Source organism: Phocoena phocoena, chromosome 7 (assembly GCF_963924675.1).
Source record: "Phocoena phocoena chromosome 7, mPhoPho1.1, whole genome shotgun sequence".
In the NCBI taxonomy this organism is placed as follows: Eukaryota; Metazoa; Chordata; class Mammalia; order Artiodactyla; family Phocoenidae; genus Phocoena; species Phocoena phocoena.
Genome location: NC_089225.1, coordinates 89,841,315 through 89,865,166, shown reverse-complemented (window position 1 = coordinate 89,865,166; position 23,852 = coordinate 89,841,315). Strand labels below are relative to the sequence as shown.

The 23,852-nt window shown below is 36.8% G+C and overlaps 1 protein-coding gene across 1 annotated transcript in view; it reads left to right on the top strand.

The window, feature by feature from the left end:
* ERBB4 (erb-b2 receptor tyrosine kinase 4) overlaps positions 1-23,852 on the top strand; it is a 694,050-nt gene that overhangs the window by 632,351 nt on the left and 37,847 nt on the right. The window contains exons 20-21 of the mRNA XM_065880236.1: positions 10,933-11,088; positions 21,098-21,173. Of these exons, the coding sequence (XP_065736308.1) occupies positions 10,933-11,088; positions 21,098-21,173 (232 nt within the window). The remainder of the gene's footprint in view (positions 1-10,932; positions 11,089-21,097; positions 21,174-23,852) is intronic.

Below are 23,852 nucleotides of genomic sequence, written 5' to 3'. Positions count from 1 at the left end.
TAGTTTAAGATAAACAGACAGATTGAGGTCGATAGGGAAAATTGGACCTTCTGAGGTCATATCATTGAAGGACACAATCTACTTGGGAGTGAGGGAAGGCTTTGTGGAGGAAATAACATCTAATTTGCGATCTAACAGAGTGTTAAGATTTAACCAAGTCTGTGTCTGAAGCATGGTAGGAAGAGTGTATCAGTGTGTGGTGAAAGGGTGTTACAGGTAAAGGGAACAGTGAGTGCAAAGACAAAAGAGCCAAGAGAATTTTCAGGTTGGCTTGGACCATAGAGTTCCAGGTGAGGAATTCCAAGAAAAGCAAGAGTGACATGCTGAGTCAAGTTACTTGAGGACTTTTTTCAGCTGTAAGGGAGAGAGATGGTTCAGGACATGCACATGACAACTTGTGCGTATGTGTGCATGTGTTGAAGAGTAATGGAAGATGATGAAATTATGGAAAGTGCATGAGGTCAAAGAGAGGAGAGTTAAGCAAAGAGGGATGTAACCGTTTTCCATGCCTACCTCTTGGACTAGGTCTGACTCTTTAAGGAGTATGGAGCTGAAGTTACTGAAGAAGTTCTGAAGGGGACTTTGAGGCTAGGGTCTCAACAATATCTACTGGTAGAGCTGGGGGCAAAATATGGTGCAGAGTTCAGAAGCAGGTAGAGCACTTCACCAAGGCTGTGCACAAGACAGTGGTGCTCTGACATGGTGAGGAGGAGAGGATGGAAAGGCATCATTCACCCTTTTGAATTATCATAAGCTGCAACTTCTGAAGAACAAAGAGATAGCAGCCTCAGCAAAGATAGCATTTCCACAGCAGCTCCAGCTTAAGGTTTAATGACTGAATATATCATTGAAGAGCTCTGAGAAAAAGAAGCAAGACAGTATTTATGAACATCTGCAGGCTCCCTTGGGAACCCCAGAAATATCTGGAAAAAGGCTTCAAAGGGGCAAGTAGCAATAAGTGCTCTGCCAGCAGGTTGGTCCAAGAAACAGTGAAATTTGTGTCATTACTGTGACACCATATGTATCCCCAAGCCTATGAAGACAGCAGAAACTCAGAATACAACTTATCAGTTTAAATAGAGCTAAACCATCCTCATGTTATAGGTATGCAATGATATCTTCTCCTTCTATGGTAATGTTGGGATAGAAAATGAGCCAAGGTATAAAGCAGGTATTTCTTTTTTTTTAGTTTTTGTTTTTATTTTTTTATTTTAATTTTTTTAACATCTTTATTAGAGTATAATTGCTTTACAATGGTGTGTTAGTTTCTGCTTTGTAACAAAGTGAATCAGTTGTACATATATGTATGTCCCCATGTCTCCTCCCTCTTGTGTCTCCCTCCCACACTCCCTATCCCACCTCTCTAGGTGGTCACAAAGCACCGAGTTGATCTCTCTGTGCTATGCAGCAGCTTTCCATTAGCTATCTATTTTACGTTTGGTAGTGTATATAGGTCCATGCCACTCTCTCACTTTGTCCCAGCTTACCCTTCCCCCTCCCCATATCCTCAAGTCCATTCTCTAGTAGGTCTGCATCTTTATTCCTGTCTTGCCCCTAGGTTCTTCTGACCTTTTATTTTTAGATTCCATATATATGTGTTAGCATATGGCATTTGTTTCTCTCTTTCTGACTTACTTCACTCTGTATGACAGTCTCTAGGTCCACCCACCTCACTACAAATAACTCAGTTTTGTTCCTTTTTATGGCTGAGTAATATTCCATTGTATATATGTGCCACATCTTCTTTATCCATTCATCTGTTGATGGACACTTAGGTTACTTCCATGTCCTGGCTATTGTAAATAGAGCTGCAATGAACATTTTGGTACATGACTCTTTTTGAATTATGGTTTTCTCAGGGTATACGCTTTCTCTTATGTCCTTATGCTAGGACTAGAGATAAAGTCCTAGCATTCTGTCAGAGGGAGAGTACAAAGGTTGAAACAAGGACATGGGCTTCCAAATCAACAATGGATTGAGTTGTAAACTGGAAGCTGTGGTTCAGATCCTTCTGAGGAGTTTGAGAAGGAAGGCCCCTGAGTAAGAGGAGCAGGGATCAGAGGAAGTGTTGGGAAGTAGCTAGGTGACTTTCAGAGGGAACGTATGGTACACCATTTCAAGTTTTACATGTGCTGGGTAAGCATTTGCATAGATGGACCAAGTCCATTGACATCCAAATAAGATAGAGGCAGAATTGGATTGAATGACACATATTACATGTAGACACTAAATTGGCTCAAATCACATGAGAGCTTTTAGTGTTCTAGGAATTTTACATTTTTTTCCATGGGAAGATACTTATTTAAAAATATTCAGTAGTTATCAATAAACTCAACTGCCAAGGCTCATATGTGAATATACCACACAGGAAAATAGTTATTGAGATTCTTTAGTTTTGTATTATGGCAAAAGTTTTGCTTTGTAAAGAGAATACCTCATAAAAGTTGATATAATTGTCCTAAGAAGGAAACTATGGCATACGTATTCCCACCCACTGAACTTTATGGTTTCCAGCCAGTAGCATGCAATTCTGTGAAATTAGAGAATATTAGAAATGATCTGTTTCTGTTTGGTTGTAACTAAGCCCTCCTTATAGTGTTTGAATGTATTTACATAATATGTATGCTCAGAGAAAGGCTCAGTTTCTCTCTGTTGATCTAGAGGTAGCTGTGTTAATAGGTTGCACACTTCATTTATTTTTAATTAATTTCTAAAGAGACACAGAGGATAACTACTACAACCCACAGACATATCTATTCTCATTACAATCCACATCTTTATTGATCAGCTGCCTAAGGAGTAGAAGTAATCCATTTTAGGTTTACTTCTCTAAGAGAGTATGGACACTATACGATTCACTCCTCCCATCTGTAATCATATTGACAAGAGGTCAGTGAGAGGGGAGAACAGTAGCATGTTTAGTATTCTCTTGATCTAGGCAGATGAGCTTTTCACCTGTAATTTATTTAGTAGGAAAGCAGTGGCTTCTCACATATACGTTTTAACTTACTCTTTTTGTTTATTAATTTTATTGTTTTCATTTTGTTGTTTCTTTAAGAGAAATTTTGAGTCTCAAGGAGGCTGTTCTGCAAATTCTTCCAATGGAAATTTTCAAAAGCTTGCGAAAGGTGGTAAATAAAATTTCTGAAGAAATATTTGAAGAAATTGTAGGAAACAAGAAGAAAAAAATTCTGTTACCTCTGCCAACCTCAGGAATCTTTAAATAGTGTCCTCATTCACATTCCTTGGTACTCTAATATTACCATCTGGGGTTTGGCCTAACTGTTGCAGGGTTTGTTTTCCTCCTTCCTATCATAAATATCACAGATTTTACATTTGTTCTATTTACATTGCAAAGTAAAAGCTACTGTCTGGACAGCCTTTTAAACTTTTGGTCTTATTGTTTATTTAATCCAACCACAAACATGTACTGAGTGCCAGGTAAATGCCAGGGAATCTTCAAATTGTTGAAAGTACATAGTTGAATTCACAAATGTTGGTTTATAAAGTGCTTCCAGAGGTACTGTCCTAGGAAACCCAGAAAAACCAAAATTTGTTTATAAGTTTTAAATGAGTATTATGTACAAGAGTTTTCTCTTGGTTGAACTCTTAGAGCATTTATTGTCTATATAACAACAATTCACTTGTATATACTGTCTTTTTTTAGTTTTATATATGGTTTTATATAGTCTATTGATACCTACGGTCATATAGAGTAATGGTTAAGATTGTTGCCTTTGGAGTTAAGCTGCTTGCACTCAAATCTTGGTCCTTCTGGGCTTTGCCATGTACTAGCTATCACTCTTGGGCAAGTTATTTTACTTCTCTGTGTGTCAGCGTCCTCATCTTAAAATGGGAATAATAGTAGCAGAGGTCTCATCGAGTTCTTGTAAATTCCTGTATATATAACACTTAAAACAGTCCTCTGGCACCGAGTGTGTAAATAAAGGTCAACTATTTAATAGGTACAAACATATATAATGATAATATACACAGTTATGTTTTGTCTTTCCCATGTGGTTTCAGTGTTCTCAATTAACAAGAAATCGCTCCATGTTGTATCTTCCACAGTGACTATTACTATTATTGTTTGTTTAGATTCTCCTACACTGAAATTAGTACTAAATAGCAGATAATTTATGTTGTGAAGCCAATTTATAGCATTTTACAAATAGTATTAATGTTCAATTCAGTCTTGTTTGCAGTGTCAAAGAGATGGAGTTAAGTTTGGTACCCTTCAATAGGGGAATAGACAACTGACAGTGCATGCCTGTGTTATACAAGTGTATATGTCTGTGAATTCATATGTATAATTCAGTGCAGCTATGAGAACTGGATTACATATAGCAACATGTTTGAATCTAAAAAAGCCTAATGAGTAAAACATGATCCTATTTAATACACAATACTATTTATATATTAGAAATAACACAAAGCACTTGTTAGAAAATATGGATAAAAAGAAATAAACATACGGATGGTAGATTGAAAGGATATGTATTAAAAACATTATTGTTGGTATTTATGATGCATAAAGAATGGGGTTGATGTAGAGGATAGAGGGAAACCATGATCATAGTGTGCATGAATTATAGCATGGGGTTAGCTTAAAATCCTGAGTACTTGAGATCCTAAAAGAAAACAAGTTACACACATTGCCTTAGGTTGGCTCCTAGAAAACAATCTCTGAGAAAAGTTTGCATGTAGGAAGTTTTTCTTAAGTGTTCTCAAGAACAACACCTATCAGACAGTGAAAAAGCAGTATTAGGTAGAAGGAAAAGTTCAGCTATGATAAAACTGCAACAAAGGAATCATTCAATCCCATGGGGTGTCCCAGAATTAGAAGAGCTCTTCATAGTTGTCAAGAGAAGTATGGCCTTTGTAACTCAACATCAACAAATTATTGGATGTGGGCTGCCTCCGGTGAGAGGATGAACCCCTGGCAAAGCAGCTCCCCTTGTAGTTGGGTTGGCGGGTGTCACTGCCTCAAAACAAAAGCAGCCAAGATGAGAGCCCTCAGCAGTCAACACTCCCAGAAGCTGAGATTAGGAGAACTTGGGCCTGAAGAGATTTCTGGGTGGCACACCATAGTATCTACTACATGCATGTATGGATACACACGCACATACACACACACACAAATATATTATTGGAACTAAATTTGAAAGATGTATTTCAAATAGCAACCAATAATGTTTTCACTACATGCTATTAAAATGATGGAAATTCAGTTGTCCTCAATATTGCAAAATCTTCTTAAGAACTGCAACCTTAAGAACTGCAACTCTTGAAGATCATAGGTGCAGTTGGAAAATGTGAGAATTAAACTGCAGTATTAATGGCAAGCCAGTCTGGGACAACCATGTGAATCTGCTTTTCTTCCTGAGCAGCATAAGAGGAAGAACATTCAGGGACAAATAGAATGAGAAACAGAAGTCACCACACCGAACAGTGCTGAGTAATCAGTAGGTGTTTTAGTTGGCTGCCTTTTCTTTCTCTTATAGCGGTTGAATTGTATTTTTCATCAGAAGGATGAATTTGAGATCATTTATTTAACACATGGTATCTTAGAATATTGAATGTTCTAGGTGTTTTACAAACATTAAGGCATTGAATCCTGAAGACAATCCTCAGGGTGGATACTATTATTATCCCCATTTAACGAATAAAGAAAAGGAAACACAAATAAATTGACCACGATCACACAGATAGTAAGTAGCCAGGGTTTAAACATCAGATGCACTAAACTGACTTTTAGTAAAATGTGTTCACTGTTCTTCCTAAACATTTGAAGGGAGACATCTACTCTACCTCTTTCTTTACTGTTATCTGTGTTTATTATTGGCCACCACTTAATATTTTAGATAGATATATTTTCCAGTTCCATCATGGAATAAAGATTTAAAGCTAGAGAACACCTCAGAGATCATTTAGGCCAATTTGTGACTTTTATAGAAGAGGCGAATTGAGTACCTGAGGTCATAAATCTTGTGAGCAGCCTGTCTGGGACTTCTTCTCTCTTGCAACACTAAGTTCTGTGTTCTTTCTTCTGTGCCATGAACCAGCTTTGGCTGGTTGAAAAGACTTCACAGTTGATTCAATTACAGAGCCCCCTTAGTTTCTCTCCATGCACTATTTGGATAAAGTCAGTCACTTCATCCAAAAAGGTCTTTTTCTTCCCTTGAACATGCTCATATCTTCAGCCCTAATAGTAGAGAGCATTAGAGTTAGATTTTTTTTTTTTCCCCTCACGGGTACAATTGCTTTCAGAAGGAAAGGTAGAAAAGAGGAGCGATTTTCATCTGAAGGTAGTTTTCCTGAAGCTTCCTGTTATTCAGAAAGCTTCAGGTTATTAGAATGAAAACAGAAAAAAAATGTACTCTTGCTAATTCCAGAGATTAATGCCTATGAGAACTGACTACAACTTGAAATTTTTAGCTCCACACACGTGTTTGATGAAAATGTCGCCTGGCCTATATATGGGAAGCAAATATTTATTGTCAGAAATAGTCTGGTCTCTCTTGACTTCCGTTAGCTTCCTGCAGCTGGGCAGAATGCATTTTAATGTTGGATTAAAGCATAATCATGAAGCATTTTTGCTAGACAGCTGTGAGTCAATATCATAAGATTGAAAAGAAGGTCATTGCTAGGTGTTCATCGATACCAATATTTTAAAATTGTCAGTCACTGATGTTTTTTCCATAGAGCAGTTTATATGAGTCAATTCTAACCAGAGATTAAAACTTTAAATTCAGTTGTAATAAAATTATCCTTGGATTTTGTATTAAAGTGCATTCCTGAAGGTCAAGAGTAAAATTTGACTTTACCTAGCGAGTTTGTGTTTATTGATGCATATTGTAAGAGGTATGAGCAAAACAGTAAGTAAGCAGTCTTGAAAACTCATTAAGGCATTTAGAGCAAGTATGAAAATGGTAAAGTTCTGAGTGGTGTGGTGATAGTAAATTCTGAGTAGTTTGAGTAAAATCAGAATTGCAGCACTTGGATCAAGAAGTAGACAAAATGCCCCGAAAACACCTCCACCCAGAATGCCCCTCAGCGCTGAGTGATAAAAAAGGCAGATTCTTTGGTACAGAAAATTTACTATTTTATTCACCCATGGAAAACATCCTGCAGCATTGAAAATTTTTTGACCTATCTTGTTTATGACCTTTATCTTCACTAAATTCCTGAATATGTGATATGTTTATGGAAAGCACCAAATCTTTTATTAGATTCTTTAATTTTTCCTTCTCCTTATATGACAGCACCCTCAGGTACATTGTTATTAAAATAATATTTCGAACAGTAATTATTCCGAAATTTGTAGCCACACATTAATAATGATGGGCAGGTAATGGGTATATGTATCACCATTTGCAAAAATTTATTGAACACCCACTGTGATCTATTAGTTGAGGTTCACAGATTTTCTGAAATAGGCAATTCAAGTTAATGAGGGTAAGTGATTCTTATGCACTAGGACTGTTGATATATATCCGTGGAACAGCATTGCATGTTCTGTGCTTATTACATGCCACTTACTCCTTAAGTGCTTTACATACTATTTAATCATCAAAACAACCTTTGTGATAAGTGCTATTATGGCTGTTTTAGAGAGGAAGAAGATGAGTGACAGAGAGGTTTATTAACTTGCTAGAGTCACACAGCAAGAGCATGGCAGAGCTGGGGTTCTAGCCAAGCAATCAACTCCAGAATCTATTCTCAAACCCACTCCACCATCCTGCATACCCTGTGGTCAAAGCAAGAACTGAGTTTCCAATTTACACAATTTAAACTCCTGCTAAATTATAAAAGATTCTATAAGTTAGCTGAGTTTTAAATATAAATACAAACATGTCAGTCACCTTCATTATGCCCTGAGTTCATAGAAGCATTTGATAATTTTTAATTTTTTTTCTGCAAAAGTACTAGGATCTTTTGAAGCTATATGACTTCACTGTGTACATTAATTTCTATATACCCACACTACCTGGTGACCCATCAAGAGATGAGATAAGCTTAAATATGCAGACTTTAAGTCCCACACCAAGGGACCAAATCCCGGTTCTACCACTCATTAAATAGATGACTTGGAGCAAGTAACTTGACCTCTCTTAGCCTTGGTTTTTTCATATTTAAAATGAGATGAAAGTAGTATGCGTCTATAGGATTAAGTTAACCTACCAATGTAGATGTGTTTAGTTTAGTGCCTGCCGCATTCTAAGAATCAGTCAATGTTAGCTGAGGTTGTCAGTGTTCGTATTCCCATCATGTACTCCACCTGAGCTGGCATGGCAAGGACATGGGAATCGCTACAGGGCAGAGTAAGAGGATCCTTTTCAACCAATGCAGTATCCCTCTATCATCTTCAGACTTCATGGGACTTCATCCAGTTTATTTTTGTTCTAATAACTGTCTTCCTCCTTAATCTCATCACACTCTGATTTAAGGAGTGATTTTATTTTGAAGGAATTTACCAGAGAATGTGATTCTAATGAGATCTTCTGGTAAGAAAATCCTATTTCAATGACTGTGATGTGGAGAAACCTATTGTGAGCAATACATAGAATTCAACACTCTAATTCAGGGTGTGAGAGTAGGACTAAGATGACAGTCATAATTAATGATTTGAAAGTGTGCATTTGTACGATGATGTTTCATAGTTACAAAGCAACCATACAAATGTATTTTGATGTTTTGGTAAGGAGGTGGATCCTTCTGTTTTTATTTCTTTTGATCATGGTCAGGTGGCTAGGAGAAACAATAGAGCTTATCATCTGGTTTCCTGAGTTTATTTCTCATTATTTTGAAGAAAATACTTTTTTACGGACAAATAGTATTGAGGTTCAGGATAGTCTATCACCTCCTGAGGCTTTGTGTATAGACTGTCAAAGATCTTTTGGAGTTTTTGAGGCTTTGCTTATACTGTAGAATGTGACTTTAGAGTCTTAAGTTCCTTGGTGAATATTAGTTCCTTACTGGTAGAGTATATATTTCTTAAATATATTTACATTAGGATAATATCTAGTTAAGGGAATCATTATCCAAATGATTATCTAAATTACATTATCTAAATTACAAAAGTCAAAAGCATAGACTTATTCTCAGTTTAGTCTCTTCTTCATTGTTCAGTCATTTACCAAGGATGGTTATTTTATTTTATAAATGTACCTTGAAATTTTTCTCTCCCTAGTTCCTTCTGGCCTAGTTTAGTTGAAGATTCAGACATTCATGCATGTAGGAGCTGGATGATTATCATAAATAATAAAAGCAGAATTCCTGAAAAGTGATAGTAAGTGGTAGGACCCTGGCAAACTGGGGACCAGATGCCTTTAATGGAGTATAGCCAGTAACCAGCCAAAGAGGATGTGTGAAACTTTCTCAGTGTGGGAACAAAAAACAGGGAAAAATGGATACAACTCATGGATGGTCAATTTACAACCTTTATTTCACTCTCATCAGTTTTCTTCTGTAATGTGGCAGACTCCTGACTCTAGCTATATTTGTGTGCAGTCCATCCTCTCTACTGGCACCTGGTGATGTTTTCAAGGCTCCAATGATAATTGTGTCACTCTCCATTTTAAAAAAACTCCTGCATCACCACATTGAATGCTGCATAAAATGTGAAGTTCAGATTCTCTATCATGACATATAAGGGGCCCCTCATGGATCTAGCCTCTCCTTACCTTTTCAGGCTCACCACTCACCATATACATAATGCTTAGAAATACAGAATTATATACCTTTGTCCAAGTACACTATGCTATTGATGACCCTGTGCTTCTTCTCTCTAACTGCAATTTTTCCCTCATCTTGTCCAACTGATGGACATCCATCCTTCAAACCATACTTAGGCCTCAGTACCTCTCTGAAGCCTCCCCTCTCATGCATACTTGCTAAGCTATACTACAGATGGTCCTCAAAATACAGCTCTCCTTAAATGCCTTACATGCATCACTGATCCATTCAAGTTTATACTCCATATGTGCCCACTTTACTAATGAGCTTCTGTCCTCCTTTAATGCACAGACCTTCTCTGACTCTATTCTGTCTTTCTGATATCTAGCACAGTGATTGGCATACAGTATGTGTTCTGTAAGTATGTGTGGATCTGAATATTAATTTGTTGCCAATACTCTTTACATATTCTGTTATGAAGATGGTAAGAAAGATAATGATGACTGTTTTTTGTGGACACTTCCTACAGGGACAAAATTATTGGACATACTTTACCTCCAAGGCAATAAGTCTATTTTTTTTTATCTTTTAAAGCAGGCAAGGGCTATTTGTTTTCACTTTATTCTAAAAATTTCCAATTTGGCGTAATCAAAGACAAAGCACTGTTTAGGAAAGAGTGAAAGAACCCCATAAATCCCAGTTGTGGGTTGATATCAGAAAACACTAATACGTATGATGTCACCCAACTGCTGACTGATTGCGCCATATCAGGCAGTATCTCCACCGGTTGTGTTTAATGGGCATTTATATAGTGCTTGGCTCATGATGCTGTTTGAAGCAATATTCTCTTTCCACTACACCTGGTAGACGGTTCATAATTTTTGGACCTCTGTGATTTATGTCTCTGTTTACCACAGCTTTTGTTTTGATATCAGAAACCGTTAATCCTTCAAAGTCCTGCAGTTGTAATGTAAGAATGTAAGAATATAAAGTATCTGGGAAAAAATGATCAAACATTTAGCTCATATGCAGGTAATTCATTCTGCTTTACAGAGCTTTAGTGGGAAAAAGGCCAAAACCTATTTGTGGTTTGCTTTTTTAATTCCACATTTTCCATAATTTTGAAAATATTCTCAGATTCTGCCATTACTTAGAGAAATCAAGCACTTGCAACTGAACGCTAGGAAACGCCTTTTTTGACAACACAAAAGCATAGGCATTAACTGACTCTCTGGGGAATTTGGTGTTTTTCAGGGAATGATGTACCTGGAAGAAAGACGGCTTGTTCATCGGGATTTGGCAGCCCGTAATGTCTTAGTGAAATCTCCAAACCATGTAAAAATTACGGATTTTGGACTAGCCAGGCTCTTGGAAGGTGATGAAAAAGAGTATAATGCTGATGGTGGAAAGGTGGGTGTCTTTTTGAGAGCAATATTACTTGAAAATATAGTATAATACCCTTTTATCTCCTTATATGTTATAGGAAGAAATCAATAAACCTAAGGTTTAAGAGATTATAAAATCCCAAGGTTAAAATATATATATATATATACACACACACATATATATATACATATATACACATACATATATATACAATATATAATATATAGGATGTATTACCTACTTCCATTTCTCAAAAGTAGCTAAAATAAGACAATGTGTATCTGGACCCAAGTTATCTTTATGTCAGTTCCAGTGTTAGAGAGTTGGTGGCTCCCTAGGAACTCTAGAGATTGCACTTTGATCCAGGGCCATAGAAATTGTTTCATTAATCCTAATAATTTAAGACTATTACAGAGAGATCAGAGAGATACAACTTCTTTCTCATAGACTAGAGAGAAGTTTCAATGTGACCAAGAACCATAACTATTGGAAAGTTGGTCATCCTATTTAACGTCCAATCCTCCTACACCAAAAGAAACAGATTCCTCTTATCTGGCTCTATTTTTTTTTTTTTTTTTTTTAGTTTTCATTGTAGCATATGACTTACCAATTTCTTTATTTATTTTAACATCTTTATTGGAGTATAATTGTTTTACAATGGTGTGTTAATTTCTGCTGTATAACAAATTAGCTATACGTATACATATATCCCCATAACTCCTCCCTCTTGTGTCTCCCTTCCACCCTCCCCATCCCACCCCTCTAGGTGGACACAGAGCCCTGAGCTGATCTCCCTTTGCTATGTGGCTGCTTCTCACTAGCTATCTATTTTACATTTGGTACTGTATATATGTCCATGCCACTCTATCACTTCATCCCATCTTGCCATTCCCCCCTCCCTCGTGTTCTCAAATCCACTCTCTACTTCTGCATCTTTATTCCTGTTATGCCCCTGGGTTCTTCAGAACCAATTTTTTTTGTTGTTTTTAGATTCCAAATATGTGTCAGCATATGGTATTTGTTTTTCTCTTTCTGACTTACTTCACTCTGTATGACAGTCACTAGGTCCATCCACCTCATGACAAATAACTCAATTTCGTTTCCTTTTATGGCTCAGTAATATTCCATTGTATATACATGTGCCACATCTTCTTTATTCATTCATCTGTCTATGGACACTTAGCGTGCTTCCATGTCCTGGCTATTGTAAATAGAGCTGCAATGAACATTGGGGTACATGTCTCTTTTTCAATTATGGTTTTCTCAGGCTATATGCCCAGTACTGGGATTCCTGGGTTGTATGGTAGTTCTATTTTTAGTTTTTTAAGGAACCTCACTAGTGTTCTCTATAGTGGCTGTATCAATTTATATTGCCACCAACAGTGGAAGAGGATTCCCTTTATTCCATAGCCTCTCCAGCATTTCTTGTTTGTAGACTTTTTGATGATGGCCATTCTGACCAGTGTGAGGTGACACCTTATTGTAGTTTTGATCGGCATTTCTCTAATGATTAGTGATGTTGAGCATCCTTTCATGTGTTTGTTGGCAATCTGTATATCTTCTTTGGAGAAATGTCTATTTAGGTCTTCTGCCCATGTTTTGATTGGGTTTTTTTTTTTTGTTATTGAGCTGCATAAGCTGCTTGTATATTTTGGAGATTAATCCTTTGTCAGTTACTTCATTTGCAAATATTTTCTCCCATTCTGAAGGTTGTCTTTTCATCTTGGTTATAGTTTCCTTTGCTGTGCAAGAGCTTTTAAGTTTCATTAGGTCCAATTTGTTTATTTTTATTTCTGCTTCTCTAGGAGGTGGGTCAAAACGATCTTGCTGTGATTTCTGTCATAGAGTGTTCTGTCTATATTTTCCTCTAAGAGTTTTATAGTGTCTGTCCTTACATTTAGGTCTTTAATCCATTTTGAGTTTATTTTTGTGTATCTTTTCTCCATTGTATATTTCTTCCTCCTTTATCAAAGATAAGGTGACCATATGTGTGTGGGTTTACCTCTGGGCTTTCTATCCTGTTCCACTGATCTCTATTTCTGTTTTTGCACAAGTACCATACTGTCTTGATTAATGTAGCTTTGTAGTATAGTCTGAAGTAAGGGAGCTTGATTCCTCCAGTTCTGTTTTTCTTTCTCAAGTTTGCTTTGGCTATTCAGGATCTTTGTGTTTCCATACAAATTGTGAAAATTTTTGTTCTAGTTCTGTGAAAAATGCCATTGGTAGTTTGATAGGGATTGCATTGAATCTGTAGATTACTTTAGGTAGTATAGTCATTTTCACAGTGTTGATTCTTCCAATTCAAGAACATGGTATATCTCTCCATCAGTTTGTATCATCTTTAATTTCTTTCATCAGTGTCTTATAGCTTTCTGTATACAGGTATTTTGTCTCCTTGGGTAGGTTTATTCCTAGGTATTTTATTCTTTGGGTTGCAGTTTAAAATGAGAGTCTTTCCTTAATTTCTCTTCCAGATTTTTCATCATTAGTGTAGAGGAGTGAAAGAGACTTCTCTGCATTAATTTTGTATCCTGCTACTTTACCAAATTCATTGATTAGCTCTAGTAGTCTTTTGGTAGCATCTTTAGGCTTCTCTATGTATAGTATCATGTATAGTATCATCTGAAAACAGTGACAGTTTTACTTCTTCTTTTCCATTTTGGATTCCTCTTATTTCTTTTTCTTCTCTGCTGTGCCTAAAATTTCTAAAGCTATGTGAATGATAATGGTGAGAGTGGGCAACCTTGTCTTGTTCCTGATCTTAGTGGAAATGGTTTCAGTTTTTCACCATTGAGAATGGTGTTGGCTGTGAGTTGGCCATATATGGCCTTTATTATGTTGAGGTAATTTCCCTCTATCCCTGCTTTCTGTAGGGTTTTTATCATAAATGGGTGTTGAATTTGTTGAAAGCTTTTCCTGTATCTATTCAGAGGATCATATAGTTTTTCTCTTTCAATTTGTTAATATTGTGTATCACATTGATTGATTTGCCTATATTGAAGAATCCTTGCATTCCTGGGATAAACCCCACTTGATGATGGTGTGTGATCCTTTTAATGTGCTGCTGGATTCTGTTTGCCAGTATTTTGTTGAGGATTTTTGCATCTATGTTCATCAGTGATATTGGTCTGTAGTTTCCTTTTTTTGTGAAATCTTTGTCTGATTTGGTAGCAGGGTGATAGTAGCCTTGTAGAATGAGTTTTGGATTGTTCCTCCCTTTGCTATATTTTGGAAGAGTTTGAGAAGGATAGGTGTTAGCTCTTCTCTAAATGTTTCATAGAATTCACCTGTGAAGCCATCTGGTCCTGGGCTTTTTTTGTTCGTTTTTTTTTTTTTTTGCGGTATGCGGGCCTCTCACTGTTGTGGCCTCTCTCATTGCAGAGCACAGGCTCCAGACGCGCAGGCTCAGTGGCCATGGCTCATGGGCCCAGCTGCTCTGCAGCATGTGGGATCTTCCCAGACCGGGGCACGAACCTGTGTCCCCTGCATTAGCAGGCGGACTCTCAACCACCTGCCCCACCAGGGAAGCCCTGTTTGATGATTTTTAATCACAGTTTTAATTTCAGTGCTTCTGAATGGTCTGTTTATATTTTCTATCTCTTCCTGGTTCTGTCTCAGAAAGTTGTGCTTTTCTAATAATTTGTCCATTTCTTCCAGGTCCTCCATTTTATTGGCATATGGTTGCTTGTAGTAATCTCTCATGACCCTTTATATTTCTGCAGTGTCAGTTGTTACTTCTTGTTTTTCATTTCTAACTCTGTTGATTTGTGTCTTCTCTCTTTTTTTCTTGATGAGTCTGGCTAATGGTTTATCAACTTTGTTTATCTTCTCAAAGAATCAGCTTTTAGTTTTATTGATCTTTACTATCATTTCCTTCATTACCTTTTCATTTATTTCTGATCTGATCTTTCTGATTTCTTTCCTTTGGCTAACATTGGATTTTGTTTATTCTTCTTTCTCTAATTGCTTTCAGTGTAAGGTTAGGTTGTTTATTTGAGCTGTTTCTTGTTTTTTAAGGTAGGATTGTATTGCTATAAACTTTCTGCTTAGAACTGCTTTTGCTGCATCCCATAGGTTTTGGGTCATCATGTTTTCATTGTCATTTGTTTGTAAGTATTTTTTGATTTCCTCTTTGATTTCTTCAGTGATCTCTTGATTATTTTGTAGTGTATTGGTTAGCCTCCATGTGTTTGTATTTTTTACATATTTTTTCCTGTAATTGATATCTAGTCTCATAGCATTGTGGTCAGAAAAGATACTAGATAAAATTTCAATTTTCTTAAATTTACCAAGGCTTGACTTGTGACACAAGATATGATCTATCCTGAAGAATGTTCCATGAACACTTGAGAAGAAAGTATATTCTGTTGTGTTTGGATGGAATGTCCTATAAATATCAATTAAGTCCATCTTATTTAATTTATCATTTAAAGCTTGTGTCTCCTTATTTATTTTCGTTTTGGATGATCAGTCCATTGGTGAAAATGGGGTGTTAAACTCCCTTTCTATGATTGTGTTACTGTTGATTTCCCCTTTTATGACTGTTAGCTTTTACCTTATGTATTGAGGTGCTCCTATGTTGGGTGCATAAATATTTACAACTGTTATATCTTCTTGGTTTGGTCCCATGATCATTATGTAACGTCCTTCTTTGTCTCTTGTAATAGTCTTTATTTTAAAGTCTATTCTGTTTTATATGAGAATTGCTACTCCAGCTTTCTTATGATTTCTGTTTGTATGGAATATCTTTTTCCATCCCCTAACTTTCAGTCTGTATGTGTCCCTAGGTCTGAAGTGGTTCTCTTGTAGACAGCATATATATGAGTCTTGTTTTTGTATCCATTCAGCCAGTCTATTTCTTTTGGTTGGAGCATTTAATCCATTCACATTTAAGATAGTTATCAATATGTATGCTCCTATTACCATTTTCTTAGTTGTTTTGGGTTTGTTATTGTACGTCTTTTCCTTCTCTTGTGTTTCCTGCCTAGAAAAGTTCCTTTAGCATTTGTTGTAAAGCTGGTTTGATGGTGCTGTATTCTCTTAGCTTTTGCTTGTCTGTTAAGGTTTTAATTTCTTCATCGAATATGAATTAGATTTGTGCTGGGTAGAGTAATCTTTGTTGTAGTTTTTTCCCTTTCATCACTTTAAATATGTCCTGCCACTCCCTTCTGGCTTGCAGAGTTTTTGCTGAAAGATCAGCTGTTAACCTTATGGGGATTCCCTTGCATGTTATTTGTTGCTTTTCCCTTGCTGCTTTTAATATTTTTTCTTTGTATTTAATTTTTGATAGTTTGATTAATATGTGTCTTGGCTTGTTTCTCCTTGGATTTATCCTGTATGGGACTGTCTGTGCTTCCTGTACTTGACTGACTATTTCCTTTCCTACATTAGGGAAGTTTTCAACTGTAATCTCTTGAAAATTTTCTCATTCCCATATTTTTTTTCTCTTCTTCTTCTGGGACCCCTATAATTCAAATGTTGGTGCATTTAGTATTGTCCCAGAGGTCTCTGAGACTGTCCTCAATTCTTTTCATTCTTTTCTCTTTATTCTGCTCTGTGGTAGTTATTTTCATTATTTTATCTTCCAAGTCACTTATCCCTTCTTCTGCCTCAATTATTCTGCTATTGATTCCTTCTAGAGAATTTTTAATTTCATTTATTGTGCTATTCATCATTGTTTGTTTGCTCTTTAGTTCTTCTAGGTCCTTGTTAAACGTTTCTTGTATTTTCTCCATTCTATTTCCAAGATTTATGTTCATCTTTACAATCATTACTCTGAATTCTTTTTCAGGTAGACTGCCTATTTCCTCTTCATTTGTTTGGTCTGGCTGGTTTTAACCTTGCTCCTTCATCTGCTGCGTATTTCTCTGTCTTCTCATTTTGCTTAACTTACTGCATTTGGAGTCTCCTTTTCACAGGCTGCATCTTCGTAGTTCCCATTGTTTTTGCTGTCTGCCCCCCACTGGTAAGGTTGGTTCAGTGGGTTGTGTGAGCTTCCTGGTGGAGATGACTGGTGCCTATGTTCTGGTGGATGAGGCTGGATCTTTTCTTTCCATGGGGCAGGACCGTGTTTGGTCATGTGTTTTGGGGTGTCTGTGAACTTAGTATGATTTTAGGGAGCCTCTCTGCTAATGGGTGGGGTTGTGTTCCTGTCTTGCTAGTTGTTTGGCATGGGTGTCCAGCACTGCAGCTTTCTGGTTGTTGAGTTGAGCTGGGTGTTAGCATTGAGATGGAGATCTCTGGGAGAGCTTTCGCCATTTGACATTACATGGGGCCAGGAGATCTCTGGTGGACCAATGTCCTGAACTCGGCTCTCCCACCTAAGAGGCTCAGGTCTTGCACCTGGCTGGAGCACCAAGACCCTGTCAGCCACACTGTTCAGAAGAAAAGAGAGACAAAAAAGAAAGAAAAGAAAAAAATAAAATGAAATAAACTTATTAAAAAATATAAAAATTAAAAAGTAATAAAAAAAGGAAAGAAAGAAGAGAGCAACCAAACCAATAAACAAATCTATTAATGATAACAACCACTAAAAACTATGCAAAAAAAAAAAATTGTCAGACAGAATCCTGGATAAATGGTAAAAGCAAAGCTGTATAGACAAAATCACACAAAGAAGCATACACATACACACTCACAAAAAGAGAAATAGGAAAAAATATATATATATACAAAAAAATAAAGGGAAAGAGCAACCAAGTCAGTAAACAAATCTACCAGTGATAATAAGCTCTAAATACTAAACCAAGATAAACATAAAACCAGAAACAAATTATATGCAAAAAGCTAATCTCAAGTCTACAGTTGCTCCCAAAATCCACTGCCTAAATTTTGGTGTGATCATTGTCTATTCAGGCATTCCACAGATGCAGGGTACATCAAGTTGGTTGTGGAGATTTAATCTGCTGCTCCTGAGGCTGCTGGGAGAGATTTCCCTTTCTCTTCTTTGTTCACACAGCTCCCAGGGTTCAGCTTTGGATTTGGCCCGCCTCTGCATGTAGGTCACCTGAGGGCATCAGTTCCCCACCCAGGCAGGAGGGGGTTAAAGGAGTAGTTGATAAGGGGGCTCTGGCTCACTCAGGCTAAGGGGGGAGCGGGACGGGTATGGAATGTGGGGTGAGCCTAAGGTGACAGAGGCCTGCATGATGTTACCCCAGCCTGAGGTATGCCATGTGTTCTCTGTTCTCCCAGGCAAGTTGTCTCTGGATCGTGGGACCCTGGCAGTGGCGGGCTGCACAGGCTCCCGGGAGGGGAGGTGTGGAGAGTGACCTGTGCTTGCACACAGGCTCCTTGGTGGCTGCACCAGCAGCCCGAGCATCTCATGCCCGTCTCTGGTGTCTGAACTGATAACCGCAGTTCATGCCCCTTTCTGGAGCTTGTTTAGGCGGTGCTCTGAATTCCCTCTCCTCGTGCACCCCGAAACAATGGTCTCTTGCCTTTTAGGCAGTTCCAGACTTTTTTCCCCGGCTAGTTGTGGTGCACTAGCCTCCTTCAGGCTGTGTTCATGCAGCCAACCCCAGTCCTCTCCCAGGGATCTGACCTCCGAAGCCCATGCCTCAGCTCCCAGGCCTCACCCACCCCAGCAGGTGAGCAGATAAGCCTCTCCGGCTGTCACCAGCACTCATGTGCTGGTCAGCACTGATCCTGTGTGCAGGAATCTCTCTGCTTTGTCCTCTGCACTCCTGTTGCTGCTCTCTCCTCTGTGGCTCTGAAGCTTCCCCCCACCAACCCCTGTCTCTGCCAGTGAAGGGACTGCCTAGCGTGTGGAAACTTTTCCTCCTTCACAGCTCCCTCCCCGAGGTGCAGGTCCCATCCCTATTCTTTTGTCTCTGTTTTTTCTTTTTTCTTTTGCCCTACCCAGGTACATGAGGAGTTTCTTGCCTTTTGGGAAGTCTGAGATCTTCTTTCAGCGTTCAGTAGGTGTTCTGTAGGAGTTGTTCCATATGTAGAAGTATTTCTGATGTATTTGTGGGGAGGAAGGTGATCTCCATGTCTTACTCCTCCGCCATCTTGAAGGTCCCCCACCAATTTATTTATTATCTGACTCCCTCCACTAGAATGTAAGCTGCTATATCCCAGGGATCTGTGCAGTGCCACTGCCTTTTCTAACTTTTCTGACTCTCCATCCTCAGGCCCTGTCTGATAACTGTGTTCCTCCCTCCCTCACCCACCATGTGGTCTCAATCCATGCCTTAGTTCCAGCTCTTGTCTTTCTTCATTAACCCGCTGTTAACTTGCTGTTTTTGGTAACTGTCGAGGATATCTCCTCTTCATGTGGAGGTCCTTCTAGCTTGGTCTGGAGAAATTTCAGTCAGGAGAGGCCAAATGAAATAAGCAAATGCAGCCTTAACCTGTAGTGACCTATAAGCTTGTGCTAACCAAAAAAAAAAAAAATTAATTCATATATCGTATCAATATATTTATTATGTGCCTTATTCATCAAGGGCCATCCAAATACACATTATGAATATTTTTCAATGATAGTGTTCCAAATATTTCACGTTGATTTTTATACTAAACTCTTATAAAACTATATATATTCAAGTCTTATCACAAAAGAACACAAAATTTATTTTTTAAAAAACTTCGGTTTTGTAGTATTCTATGGCTTTTCCTTGATTTTATTAGCCTATTTTGCTTGTTTACTACAAATTGCAGCAGTTTGAGACCATGGCTTTGAAATTCACTACAGGATTGTGCAGAAGTAGAAGTCTATAAATCACATGACTTCACTTGTCTTGAGAACATACAGCTGTAAGATTTGTCTAAAGCAAGAATCATTAGAGCTTTAAACGTCTAGTAACAATTAAGTCTTTATTGAGCCACCTGTGATTTAAACTTACTTCTTTAACAGTGTCCGTAGTCCATAAAGTGTGCTAACTCCTTGCCCGTAGGGAAATTACTTTCAATGTGTCTTCTGTTCCCTTTCACTGAATACCGTGATTCTGTCACAGAGTTACCTTGGTGTCACCTTGGTGAGCAGCCAACCTCATGATTTCAAAGGCCTATTTAGTTTTAATGTTTCAGCTGCTAAGTAGAAATGTTTATCTTTATTCCATAGAATCTAATTATATTCCCAGCTATATAATGCTGCCCTTCTTAGTTGAAAATCGTTCTGCTGAACCATCAGCAGCCGGGTGAGTTGAGTTGCTTTTCTTGCAGAGATGATGGATTTGTACTGATCTTCTCATATCCTTTTATATAATTCCTATTTTGAAAATGGTACATATTTTCAATACTGGCTAACTAAGACAAGGAAGATCATTTGTGGCTGGGGAACAAAGCAAGGCTAACTTTGGAATTTATTATTTTAGGTGTTTTAGTGACCAAATTATCTGAGAGGAGAAGGGAGGGGCCAAGTGTAGAAAAAGTCCTTTTTACCAGTGGCTGGAAATTTGTCTGAGGGTGAAAAAGCATTTACTGAAAATGTAGAGAATCTCATTTTGGGGGAAAAAACATAATATGACCACATTTTTAGAAGTACATGTATTAGATGTTTAGAATTGATATTGTAAGTCATAATGTTAAATAGTAACTTAATTACTGAAAGTTAATTAAAACTATAGAAAGTGGGGCTTCCCTGGTGACGCAGTGGTTGAGAGTCTGCCTGCCCATGCAGCGGACATGGGTTTGTGCCCCGGTCCGGGAAGATCCTACCTGCCACGGAGCGGCTGGGCCTGTGAGCCATGGCCGCTGAGCCTGCGCGTCCGGAGCCTGTGCTCCGCAACGCGAGAGGCCACAACAGTGAGAGGCCCGCGTACCGCAAAAACAAAACAAAACAAAAAAACTATAGAAAGTGATACTTATTATTTTACTTTTCATTGTTTATGAAACTTTAAAAAATAAATATATCTTCATGTTAATTCATTTGAAGCTTAAATTTCATTTCATTTGTTCCCTGTATTGAAAATAACAATTTCTATTTCTATTTTCTAGGCATACAATCAAAAAATATAATTGAGACTCATATTGAGGAAATATAGAAATGACTTTTTATATGACTATAAACCTTTCATTTCTTACTTCTCTATAGATGCCAATTAAATGGATGGCTTTGGAGTGTATACACTATAGAAAATTCACCCATCAGAGTGACGTTTGGAGCTATGGTAAATAATTCTTCCTTGTGACATAAGGCTTTTAAAACAAAAATAAACATATTATGTTTCTTGGGTCTCTAAAATGTAATACATTAACGTCTTGGTTGAGTTGTCTACCATAACCTTTTATTTTGGTAGCAACTTGTCTGATCATTTTGACAAAAAACAAAAAAACAGAACAAAAAAAACCCCAGCAGTTTTAGATTGGGGACATTTTCATAGAATCTCATGGCCTTCATTTCAACAACTCTTTTAAAACATAACTCTAGGGCTTCCCTGGTGGCGCAGTGGTTGAGAGTCCACCTGCCGATGCAGGGGACACTGGTTCAATCCCTGGTCCGGGAAGATCCCACATGCTGTGGAGCTGCTAGGCCCGTGAGCCACGGCCACTGAGCCTGCGTGTCTGGAGCCTGTGCTCCACAATGGGAGAGGCCACAACAGTGAGAGGCCCGCATACTGCAAAACAAACAAATAAACAAAAAAAAATAACTCTAAATGCAATGAATGTTTAAAAAAATTTTTTTTCATATGGGAATCTATGTTCAATAGTAAAAAAAAATAGAGATTATTGTTAGAACAAAGAACAGTTATTGAAATCAGTAGGATGAGAGTAGTAAATGTGAGGGGAGAGGTAAGAGAGATGATTTCTAATTACAGCTTTAATTTTAATTTACAAACTACTTTTGGAGTAAACAGATATATTAGAGAATTATAATATGAACTGGAAATAGAGATTTGAAAATTTAGAAAATTTATTTAATTGCATTTAACTCAGTTTTTGAGATGAGCTTCTTAGCCTCTGTCTGGCTATTTATAACTTATGTCCATCTAAGTATTAGTAAGAACAAATCAACACCTTTTCTAAGTTTAAATATACCATATAAAGCTAGCACTTCTTACAAATAAAAAGCACTATGCTTCTTTAAATAATATGGTGGTGGTGAGACTTGAAAGCATGATACGATTTATTTTGCTCAAATTTAAGTTTATTTACTTTTTTTTAGCAAGAAAATTAAATCATTAAGTCACTAAAGAACTTATACTTCTTATCTAGAACAGTATAAATTATCTTTAAAATAATAAGACATTTCTATAGGATAGTTTTTCCTTCCACACATGTAAACCATAGGAGGTGTTAAAATTTCCACAAAGACCTCATTTATTCTGCTCAGTTTAGCAGTAGAGTGTTGTGTGTTTGAGATATAGGCAAGTATAGAGGAATACTTGACAAAGCATAGTTCAACTGTCAGGACTAAATAAAAAACAAATATATCATATATATTATTATTTTTATTATATATATCATATACATTATAAATATGAGATAGATGTTTATAGAATATGATATACATTAGCATGTACATAATCATTTATATATTATATGGTATAGATTAGCATATATATTATGATATAGATTTACATATTTTATAAGATAGATTTAAATAATATCATATATTTTTTTCCTTTTCTTTTCTTTCCCTTTTTTTTCCTACTTATATTTCCCTGAACTAAACATGGCAATCTGAAAATTTTAAATGACCTCTAGAATAAGTAACTATATATACACATTAAAGTAAACGTTGGCAGGGCAATCACATTTTTAATGGTAAAATTTATCTTTTAGAGAAAATCCTGTTTTAAGGCTATAATGTTCATGTTGAATTGCAACATCTCAGAAGCAGTTTAGTAAAAATAGATAGATAGATAGATAGATAGATAGATAGATAGATAAATAGATGATAGATAGATAGAATGATAGAGTGAACTCTGTTTTGAAACATAGCCCAGTTCATCAACCCATATCCATAAGGCATTTTAAGATTTTTATGATATATCATAGTTGGTTGCAAAGGCATAAAAGGCAGAGAAAGATATTTAATCTTGTTTACAGTGAATCTTTGTGGAACATTGCCACTGGGTGTGTCTTTATTTTTATAAAAATAAATATGCATTGAATATGGTTTATATCTTCAAATGATAGAATTGTAAGTTTCGAAGATGTTTCTAATTTAGCTTTCTTGAGATTGTTCTTCTATATGAAGCCATCTCTGTTTGACTCTACTTATCATCACCTCTGCAAAGATATAATTGGAATATTATTGGCAGAAGTGGGGGGTTTGATTTTTCTGCTTCGGTTTTTGTATATATGTGTTTCTGTTTATTGTATTTTCTATTAATTTGTAGTTGCTTTGTATCTTGCTTATATTAGAAGTTCTGATAGATATGTGAGAGCATCTATTCTTTTATAACTGCAAACATAAGTTAATAAAATGTTCTCATTAAATACCTATTCTATAAATATGACTGACTGAACATAAATAGACAGTAATCTACTTCTTAACTTGTTCCAGCCTGCCTCATGGACACCGAGTTTTAATCATCAGTTCTATGAATCATTCTTTAGTATGCAACATCAAGTAGGGTTTTATAAAGATCAGACAGTGAAATTGTGTCACGAGTTACACGTTTATATTATACCTAAGAATCATAAGATGTAAATATTAACTAAAAAAATCAGATAATCATTAATGATACTATTATGAAGAATAATTTGAAGTTTACATATACTTTTATAGTTTAAGCTTTGCATTTTTATTATCAGTCAATGGTAACTCTTATGAGCTAAAAATTACTTCAGTTTGAATAAATAATTCATTACAGATGGCAGTAGAAAAGAAAACATAGCCA